General features: G+C 41.7%; 1 protein-coding gene across 1 annotated transcript; it reads right to left on the bottom strand.

Moving 5' to 3' along the window:
- Positions 1 to 211: 211 nt before the first annotated feature.
- Positions 212 to 2,406, bottom strand: LOC311497940 (prolactin-releasing peptide receptor; the record flags this gene model as incomplete). The annotated part of the gene is made up of 3 exons (XM_084558333.1): positions 1,879 to 2,406; positions 1,117 to 1,514; positions 212 to 439 (listed from the first exon to the last, which is right to left on the bottom strand). Exons 1-3 carry the CDS (start codon positions 2,339 to 2,341, stop codon positions 212 to 214), a joined length of 1,089 nt encoding a protein of 362 aa, XP_084414459.1. The 5' UTR covers positions 2,342 to 2,406.
- Positions 2,407 to 10,235: the final 7,829 nt, after the last annotated feature.

Raw genomic sequence — 10,235 nt, 5'->3', positions numbered from 1 at the left:
GCCTCTGGTGACACTGAACAAGAGAGGACCGAATGTCTTGAAGTCACAAAATGCCGGCAAAGCTATGGTTTAAATGAATGTTGAGCAGCGGTGTTGTTGCATTCTCCTGAACACCTCAGACATTAACACTGGTATTGCTATGCAGATGTTAACCATTGGGAAAGGACGGGGTCGGCATGCCAGGAGCTGTCACAGCAGTCCCATTTATGGATCAACTCCTGGACGTGGCTCTCCCCACCATCCCCCTATGACGGTTACGGCAAGGGCAGAGGTAGCCTTTCAGGTGCATGCGAACCTTGCTGTGCAGCGAGGCGTAGATGAAGGGGTTGTAACATGCGGAACTCATGGCCACTAAATGACAGCAGACTTGTAAGACATTTATGTAGCGCTTTCCGATGAAGTCGAAGTCTGGGTCCAGGTCCAGCAACAGGTTCAACACCTGCACAAAGACATGGAAATTCTTTCTGTACAGAGTTCTTAAAAAATGACACACAACACATTACAGGAGACAGCAACACATGCGGTAATGCCTTTTTCTAGTGGAATTGCATTTATTGTCTGGGCTGATTGCCTTCACTGAATCATTCCAAGCGGTGAGTTCAGTTTTGAAAAATGACTTGCTGAGTTTGGTACGCCTCGACAATCACAACAAATGCCACATTTGAGAGCATGCATTCAGTTTTAATACAACAGTGAGTTGTAAAGTGTGATTGGACTCGCGATCTGCATGTAAAGCAGTGTGTGCAGAACACTTGTGTGAAAAGAAGCCTCTGGTCTCTGCAGTCACATCGCAATGTCAGTTTTACCCACACCATCCATTAACATGATGATGAAATCCTACTCCGTTAGCCTTTTGCATGGCTCATTGTGGACATAATGTTGCTTTGTAGACACAATTACTTGGCGACGGTCTTCTGTGGTTAATGATGCATACAATTTAATCATTTCATGGGCAGTTAAAGCTTCACTGCTATTGAGTTTATGATTTGCGAGTAGATACCTATTGGAAAATGTCAACTTCCAAACTTTCTATCCACTTTGGTTAGGGAGTAAAGAAAAGGCATAGTCTGGCTAAGACTAAGCCTGTAATTTGGCTTTACATTGCCTTAGAATTACCTGGAGAGGCAGCCAACACAGGGCGAAGGCCAGCACCGAGGCCACGAGCAGAGAGAAGGTCTTCTTCCTCCGTTGGCTCCAGCGCTGCTGACTGTTGGATGGCTCCCCCGGCACTGAATATCGTTTCAGGCTGACAGTGATGGCGCAGTAGGATACGCTGACCGACAGCAGTGGGATCATGTAGGAAGTTATAAGAATGAAGCAGGAGTAAAGCAGCCGCAGATTGCCGCTATTTGGCCAAAACTCCTCGCACACCACCAGGTCGATGCCGCTGGGCCGCAGGTCCAGGTACCGGGTGTAGAAAGACGGAGGTGCAGCCAGGGCCAAAGACAAGAGCCAGACTCCAAGAGTCACTGCACCACAGCCCCATACAGAGATCCTCCTCCGTACTGGGTGAGCTAAGATATGGATAAAATAAGAACCAAGCACTTTTACACACTTCGTTAAAGGCACCAGGTGTGATTGGTGTGATTGAAGATATTTGTTCTAATTAACATCATGACACAACTTAACTGTAAAAAAAAGAACTAATTATAGCAGACTGAGTTAATTCCAACCCAATTATCTCACTAACAGTAGGCTGGATCTGAGTGGTGAGTCATCAGTGTGCGTTACTGTCTACCTCATTACTGTTTTTTTGGATCCAGTACATGGTGCCAAAAACACATTTTGAAATCCTACATCTCTATAGTGCACTTACTGTGTGATTATGCAGCAAAAACAACAACAGTTAATCAGTAAACAAAATGTTAGGTCCTTTACCTACAACAATGTAGCGGTCCACAGCAATGGCAGTCAGTGAAAGCACAGATGCGAACACTGTAGCACACTGCAGCAATGGGACCAAGTGGCAGAGAGGTCGCCCAAAGGCCCAGCCATGGCTGTCGAAGGCATAAGACACAGTCAATGGAACACAACTCAAGCACATCAGCAGGTCACCAGCTGCTAAATTACCGATGAAAAAGTTGGTGGCATTGTGGAGTTTCTTGTCAGCCATGATGCAAGCCAACAAGAACGAGTTTCCGACGCCGGCGACAACCACCACGAGGCAGTAGAGAGGCAGGAAGAGAGGTCTGAATCGCAGAAGAACCTCCATGCCTATGAACATGTCCAAGGGGTTGCTATGGTTGAGTCCTTGGCCTTTGCTGCCGTCTAGTCTTTCTCGTCCTGTTTCGTGGCTGGAGTTACTGCTCGCGCTGAAATCCTCATCCACAAAGAAATCCATGTCGCTGCAGGTCAACCTTTAAAAATAAGACATGATGAGAATGAATCAATGAGTACTACAAGGATTATGAGTAAGTAATCATCCTTGTTATCCGGGGCTCTTCTGGGGTCACTCAAACAATCAATATAAAAGTAAATATCTACATTAGTTAATAACTAGATTGATCATGTTCTTATGTCTCCCTTGACACCAAAAATAGCTGGGCATAATTTTTATAGGGACTATTTCTTCAGCAGAATTGCAGATCGAATAAAATCTCCTCAAGGGAAGTGTTTAATGATGGTTTTCAATGCAATTAGCATAACAGTTAAAATCTTTTTTCCTTGTTGTAATTGTGCAGCAAATGAAAGCGAGTGATCTTTCAAAACCAAGTCATAGAAAAACCAGAGTGACTACATATCTGGAAACCTTTTGTGGAAACAGTTTGTGGAATAACCGAGTGATGTGAAAGTGCTATGGCTAGGACAAGAATAAGTTACCTTCTATGACTTCCCCCCAGTTTCAGTTCCTCTTTACGGCCACGTTGTGTAACAAAACATTCTTTTGTTACATTTAATGCTTTCAATTCTTGTTTACTTGAAAAGACATGTACACATGCCTAGATGGCTGTGCTTGTTGCTTGATTTTTGAGATTTTGGCTAACAAGGGTCAGCAAGGTCATAGTGTATCTAAAACAAAGCTTAAAACAAATACAGCTCAAGTTTCTTGAGTTTCTTTTAAAGACGTTCCAGCCCTTATTCAAGTGGCCTCTTCAGTTCTGAATATCAATTCAATTCATTCATTCATTCAGATTCATTCATCCTCTGTAACCGCTTGTCCTCTGGAGGGTCTCTGGGGGGCTGGAGCCTATCCCAGCTGCCACTGGGTGAGACACCCTGGACAGGTCGCCAGTCTATCGCAGGGTTAACACAGAGGACAACCATTCACACTCACACCTACAGCCAGTTTAGAATCACCAATTAACCTAACTAGCATGTCTTTGGATGGTGGCACAGGGAGAATGTGCAAACTCCCTCAGTTCAATTAAAGTTTTATTTCTATAGCGTCAATAACAATGCAAATTGTCTGAAACCCCCAGAGAAACCACAAAGGCGACGGTGGCAAGGAAAGATTCCCTTTCGACGGGAAGAAGGCCTTGAGCAGAACCCTGCCCATATGGAGGGACCCATCTGCTTGTGGCCGGCCTTGTAGTGGGGGCATTTTTAGCATAAAGTGTTACTTTTGCATACATTTACAACACTGTTTAAGATAGAAATTAAGGGAAAACCCAAGTTTAAACTGCATAGCACAACATTTGGTCTGAGGCCTTGCTTTTATCCAAAACTGATAATGAAACTGCTCTGATGGATTTTGATCTTAACGCTCCTTGAGCTCCCGTATTTTATCGGTCTATCGCAAATAGCACAAAAACACATAGTCATTACACAACTACCAGCAACGTCTATGGAGAATGTGCGTCACCTTCACAAGAATTTCATAGACTCGCAGTTGATGATCTTCACGCTAGTCAAGCAGTCTGCTTTATTACAATTCAAGATACTGAACGTCATTTGCATAATTCTTCTGAAACAGCCATGTGAAGATATGAATTACACTATACCTAGAGAGCTCTCTTATGTGTGAAGGAAATAGAGTTGAGAATAAATGACTTCTCATGAGAAAAGTTTCACTGACTTGTCCAGAGAGCCCATCTAAGATGATGGACATTTTTTTTTGCATCCCAGTGCCTTTCAATGTATCATGCACTGAAACATTATAGTATGCACCCTGGTGGCTTTCCCTTCCAGCAGCTGCCAAATACCATTTCTGGCCACTGCTGCCCCATGAGTGCAGCCGTCAGATACATGACACACACACTGCCATAAAAATGCCATTAAGAGGGGAAATCACTGCGTTCTGCTCTGGATGTGACCTCATACTGCATGAATATAAAATGTTAGCTCAGTGTCTTTCTCAGAATTTTAAATAAGGACAATATTAACCTTTCATTTCTGTGGCTAGATTATGTGTGCTTCAAGTCATCACTATCAGTTTGCTGCACTAGTGAGCACTGACATGTCTGCACATCTCAATTACCCAAAACTGTGATGTGGCAACAGATTTGAGGATAATTCAGGGGAGATTAATATCTTACAAATTATTCTAATCACGATTCTGTTGAAAAATATCGAACAATAAAAACCTTTTGACAACTTGCCATGTACAGTATTTGTTGTTCTTTTTTTTTCTGAGGGAATTCAGAGCGAAATCTAGGTTTAAATATGCTGGTAGAGGCTTACTTTTCTGTCATTATTTTCATCTTTTGGAGTAGAATTTGGAGTCTCCACCATTTGCAAACCACATTTTCATGCAGAGCTTGGCTGGGGTTGCTGAGCTCCATCGCTGTGTGGCCTTTCAGATTTGGCAGTGAATAAAATAGCAACAGAGTAAATCACTGCCTGCACTTCAAATGGATTTAAGATGTTTGTGAATCTTTTTTTTTATTATTATTCTTATTAATGTCAACGTCTCTTTCTTTCAAAAACAAAGCGTAACCTTTGTCTACGGATCAGCTTTTCCCCATATATAGAATTCATTCTGGCCACCAAATAAATTGGCTTTCACAGAAAGGAGTTATTGTTTTTGTTTTTATATATATACATTTGAGTTTTTTACCTTTAAATGCTGTTGAGAGTGGACACTGACCGAAAAAGCTTCTCAAGAACGGACCACCGCAAATTACAGCGTGACCTTCCCATTCAGAAGTTGTTTTGCAGTCAGCTCGGTAACATCAGATGCTGCCAGCTTTCCACCAGCACATGGACAACCCACAGCCCCTAACCCTCCAGAATGACAAAGTTTCTAATCCGTTGCGAACAGATTGTTTCTTGCTGTCTCTATGGACTCATGACGTACTGAGCTGGCCAGGTTCACTGAGAACATGCTGTAATGTAGGTCAGAATTATGAGTGAGAATAGACGTGACACAGTGCGGAAAATATTTTGAATTCTCTGGCTTTTCTCCTCCGCATATTTTTGCTTTAATAAAACTAAATACCACAGAGTCTCAGATAATGTGATTTTGTTCAATTTTACATCGCCTGCACAGTTAACAGTCTGATTTTTGGAGAGCCTTGTATTAACGGCATAGACATATTAGTCATGTTTTCCCTGAAACTAGGTTGGAGGCAGAGGTGTTGGAAAGAGAAAATTACTTGAATTGATAAGAACACAAAAGAGAAACTAAAAAAAAACAAAAAAAAAAAACATTATTTCTTAGAAACCAAAAGAAAGAACCTTGCTAGCCTTTTTGTTTGTATACTTAACTAAAACCACACAGTCAGTTCCAGCTCCATTGCATGCTGAGGACATTGTGTGCAAAGTCTTCCAGGAGACCTTGCATGCCAGGCAAGGCACAGCATTTATACAAGAACAAAAACAAAGTGTCAGCCTCCTCCTGTGTTTTGAATCGGGAAACACCCAGAGGGGCACAACGTGGTTTATTTTATTTTGATTCTCTCAGTAACACTCACCAGCAGTATTTCAATTATTTTTATGGCATGAGTTACACTGGTTATTTAGGGAGGTGCTTGGATCAACTCAAGTGGTTTTGTTTGTTTGCTTGCTCTTTCCCTGCCAGATCTCCTGATACCTTAAACATCTGGTTGCTAATTCGAATTTTTGATGTGCATGGTTTTAGTGTTTCGAAAGGTTATCGTAGGAAGCAGAACTCTCATTTGAACATAAAATATGCAAGCACCAAGAGGGCACAACAATTTGCATATCTATTTTTTCTCTCTAACTAAGCACCACTTTGTCGTTGTATGCCTCCGCCAACCAGTCAATTTCCAGTATACATCTGTCCAGATTAATTTGCAGTGAAGACTTTAAAGGAAGTAAATATAGTCAGTTTTGGTCAGCACTGCCAATTCATTAGTTGTCAGAATCTATAGAGTTATTCCTGCAATTTAATTTAGGTTATGGCCTAGAATGTGCTTTCTGGTGTTACATCGACCTTTGACCTTTAAATTCAGTTAATTCTCGAAATGTTTGTGCCTATTGACTGTATAAACATGGACAACGTCTCACCACTTCCTAGCATTGACCAAACTGACATTATTTTCCCAGGGATACAGTATGGGCAGCGCCATCTTGAGACTTTGGAGCCAGAGTCTGCGCAGCACGGTCCAAGAGTGGAGACTGCTTTACGTAGCGGTTGGCATAGCAACTGGTAGTCACCATTATGTCACATCCTGTTTCAAGAGTCAAATAACTAACTAAAACAAAACTTATCCAGAAGACTGATACTTGAAGATGCATCAACATTATATGTTATTTGATGTGTATTTTAGTGTTTTAGTTCGGCCCAAGTCCCATCCACCAACATGGAGTGGGCGGAGCTTATGATCTATACTGCAGCTAGCCACCAGAGGGAGCTCTACTTGCTTTGTCTTCACTTTTGAGGAGCAGTTCTGACGTCCATCTTTATACTGTCTATGTTTGTAACACAGTAGAAAGAAAAAAAAATGTGGCACAAAAAACTAAATAAAAACGTTTCTGGGTTCAGAAGAGTGGGATGCACATACGTTCCTGCAGCCCAGAAACATAAAGTGCCAGTCGTGGCTGTCGCATGGCAAGACTGCAGCTGAAAATCACTTCATTTAATTAAAGTCCTGACAGTTTCATGACACTTTTGAGGAAAATCACCCATAGTGAGGCCAGTACCAATGGTCTGGGGTTGCCACTTCTACTGACTGAAAACAGACTAATTGAGTTGGCAAACATGCAAGGCAGGATGGGTCACCGCATATTTTGATGGGTATGAAAATGATGCGGCTTCCATGTCGTGGCCTTTCCATTTACCCAGTCCCCAGCTGAATATCATCAGGAGATTTGAGGTCTACATGAAAAGACTCTTAAGGGATCTTTACCACTTTATAAATTTTGCAGTTTCTTGCTTCTACTGTGAACACACGTAAGTAAACAAGTCATCAGCATAGCTTAAAAAAAAAAGAAAAAAGAATGAGCCTCTTTTTATGAATGAAACAGAGTCGTGCCTGACAGTTCATTCATCCTAATTCTCATAACACAGGGTTGTGATCCCAGTTAGATTGCTTTTATGCACACTGAGAAGCCACTGTTGATTCCCCTCTGGTTATATTATGTACAAATATTAATCACAATGAAACATTAATCATTTAATGAAGTCTGTGCTGAGAAAGGTGACAGTACAGACGATGCTCACAAAGCTTCAAAGCAAGAATAAACGAGTCAGGGAGTTGATAAAATCTTCAGCAGATGGATCCACTCCAGAGGTTCAGTATGTGTAGCACATCAGTGCAATCAGTTTGAAGGGCATGTTAGAAGATTTTCCATGTCCAATTCAAAACCTGTTAGTAACCATTACTTGCTCAGCAGCACTCTCCACTTTGCAGCTGGCTAGACACGGTGCCAGGCTGCAGCGTGTCTTCGGTTTCTAATTTGTCATGCACGTGTCAATAATAAACAGCAGGAATATAGTTTCTGATCCCATCTGGTCTCACGCCATCTACCTTATCTAAACAGCTTGGAAGAAACCCACCCTCGCCTAGTAACGCTGTTGCCATGGCCTTTGTGGAAACCATCCAGACCCCGGCAGCTAATTTGTGAGGCGTGATGAGAATTGAGAACCCTCAAAATGCAAAACAGGAAGGACTCTTTCACCCTATCTTGTGTGCTCTCCTTTCCCGTCCTCCTTTCATTTATTTTGTTGCTCTCTCAGAGACTCCAGTGACATTTCCTAATCCGAGCACTTTATTTAAATCTTATATTTCCATCATGCTGAGGCTGCTGAGGCATCCAGAGAGAGTTGGAGGCAAAGGTTGACCAAATAAAAAACACAAATGAGGTGAAAGTTGATTATGTGCAGTTCTGATGAGGTGACTTAATGGTGTCCCTCATTATGTGAATTGAGACTGGAGGAGGTCTGCTCCTACTCTGCCACTCAAAATGTATAATGATTTCAGCGCAAATTCATGTTGGCTGTCTTTGTAGCTTTGGATAACACATTTTTTTTTGTCACTTTACACTTCCATCTCTTGAGATATTCCGCGTGGATGGCTGTGAAAGTCTGAACAATATAATGACTTGAATTGTTCACTGAAAATTCAGCCTGCGGCACCGCAGTTATTCCTGATCTGCACAGTTTAAAGATCAACTACTGGCTAAATGTTATTATCGCCTGCTGACCCTTTCATTAAGAGAGGTCAAAGCCTCAAATGATCAATTTATGGCTTAAAGGCTTTTCGTGGGTTTCCTATCAGATTGGAAAAAGCGCTTTCCCACTCCCTAGACTATTGCAAAATTCAAGCGAGAAGCTTTGGCGGTTTTATTTTTTCTCTGCTTTCTGTGTTCCTGTTTGTGTTCAGCGTGTGATTTTCTTACAACAGAGCTCACAAATGTTGGTGCTGTTCAGCTTTCAACTCTATAATCCCCCCTCCACCACTCCAATTTATGCTGCCAGGATGCACACAGATGTTTAGAGCAACGGATACGCCAGAGAACTGCAAAAATTGTATTTTCTCCATGATTTTGTAATTACATCCCTGAGAGTAAATAGACTAAGACATATATAATCGTGTTTTTTATTCTCTTGATAACCTGTAATAATACATTTACAAGGATATGCTTTTTTTTCTCTCTTTTCTAAAAATGATGATATATATGCAGCAGCAAGATTTTATGCTGTCTTAAAAATTTGCCAAACGCGAAACAAATGAACTTTAAGAATGTCTCATATTCTGTAGCATGACAAATTTGTTGTGGGTGTGCTGTCCAAGTGCATTCAGTATCTGAGAAAGCACATTGCGCTGTGTGTGTTCATGCTCTTTCCGCATCGGATTCGTTTATTCTGCAAAGATTTCCTACAAAAAATTTAATATTAAGCATTCATAGGACCAGTCCTATATGTTGTAAAATGGATTTACACAGTTGACCACATCTGGTACCGCATATTTCTATCATGTGTAAGTGCATATATGCAGACATGCCGTTGAACACGTAGGACGTGGATGTAATTCCTATATACTTTATTTTAATGCTGGCTGTCTCTGATGATGCTCCTTTGAAAACTCACTCATCAAAACTGCTGATTGCCTGACCTCCTTCGAAGACGACTGTGCGTGCTAATTGGCACTTTTATGGCGCCGTTTGTAATTGTAATTAACTTATCTCAGCAATTGGAGTCCTTTTTTACATTATTTTTGTCCAGTCACTGTATGTTGATTGTCGACTGCAAACCTGAAAGGGCAATTGGTAGCAAATGGAACTTCTAATTAGGCATTTAATTATGCTTCTCAGTCATAAGCAATGAAAACAAATATAGCAAAATCTATTGTGATAGTATGTGTGGGTGTATTTCCATATTTGTGTGATTACTTAGCTTAGCTGTAAATGTCACTGCACGCGGCAGATAAAGATAAGAGTGTCTTACCTATGCAAAGTGAAGATACTAAGAAAATCCCTGTGTTGAGCCTCTTCACTTCAGCAAATGAGGTTATTTTCTTCTTCTTCTTCTTTTCTTCCTCTTCACTCCTTTCCTTTGTAGTTACAGATCTTAAATCTCTCGTAACAAATGCTTTGCAGCCCTGGAGCCCACAGTGATATGAAGAGTCAGACAGGGAGATGGTGGTGCTCACTCTGCGCTGAGTGAGGGTGACAAAGGGAGGGAGCGAGAGAGAGAGAGAGAAAGGGTACCCACATAACTCCCACTCCCTCAAATCCTCATAAAATGCGCCCCCTCTCCCACCTGTTTGCCTTTATTTTGTGTGCGTCTACGCACACTTCGCACTGCACAAGTGCACTCAGAATCACACACTTTTTCTAGCACACGTGTCATGCAGATGTATCCCCCTGCGACACGCTGCTAAGACCTGTGC

Source organism: Chelon labrosus (assembly GCF_963514085.1).
Source record: "Chelon labrosus genome assembly, chromosome: 13".
NCBI lineage: Eukaryota > Metazoa > Chordata > Actinopteri > Mugiliformes > Mugilidae > Chelon > Chelon labrosus.
Note: the sequence above shows the minus strand (reverse complement) of the source record. Positions and strands in the feature narration are given on the sequence as shown.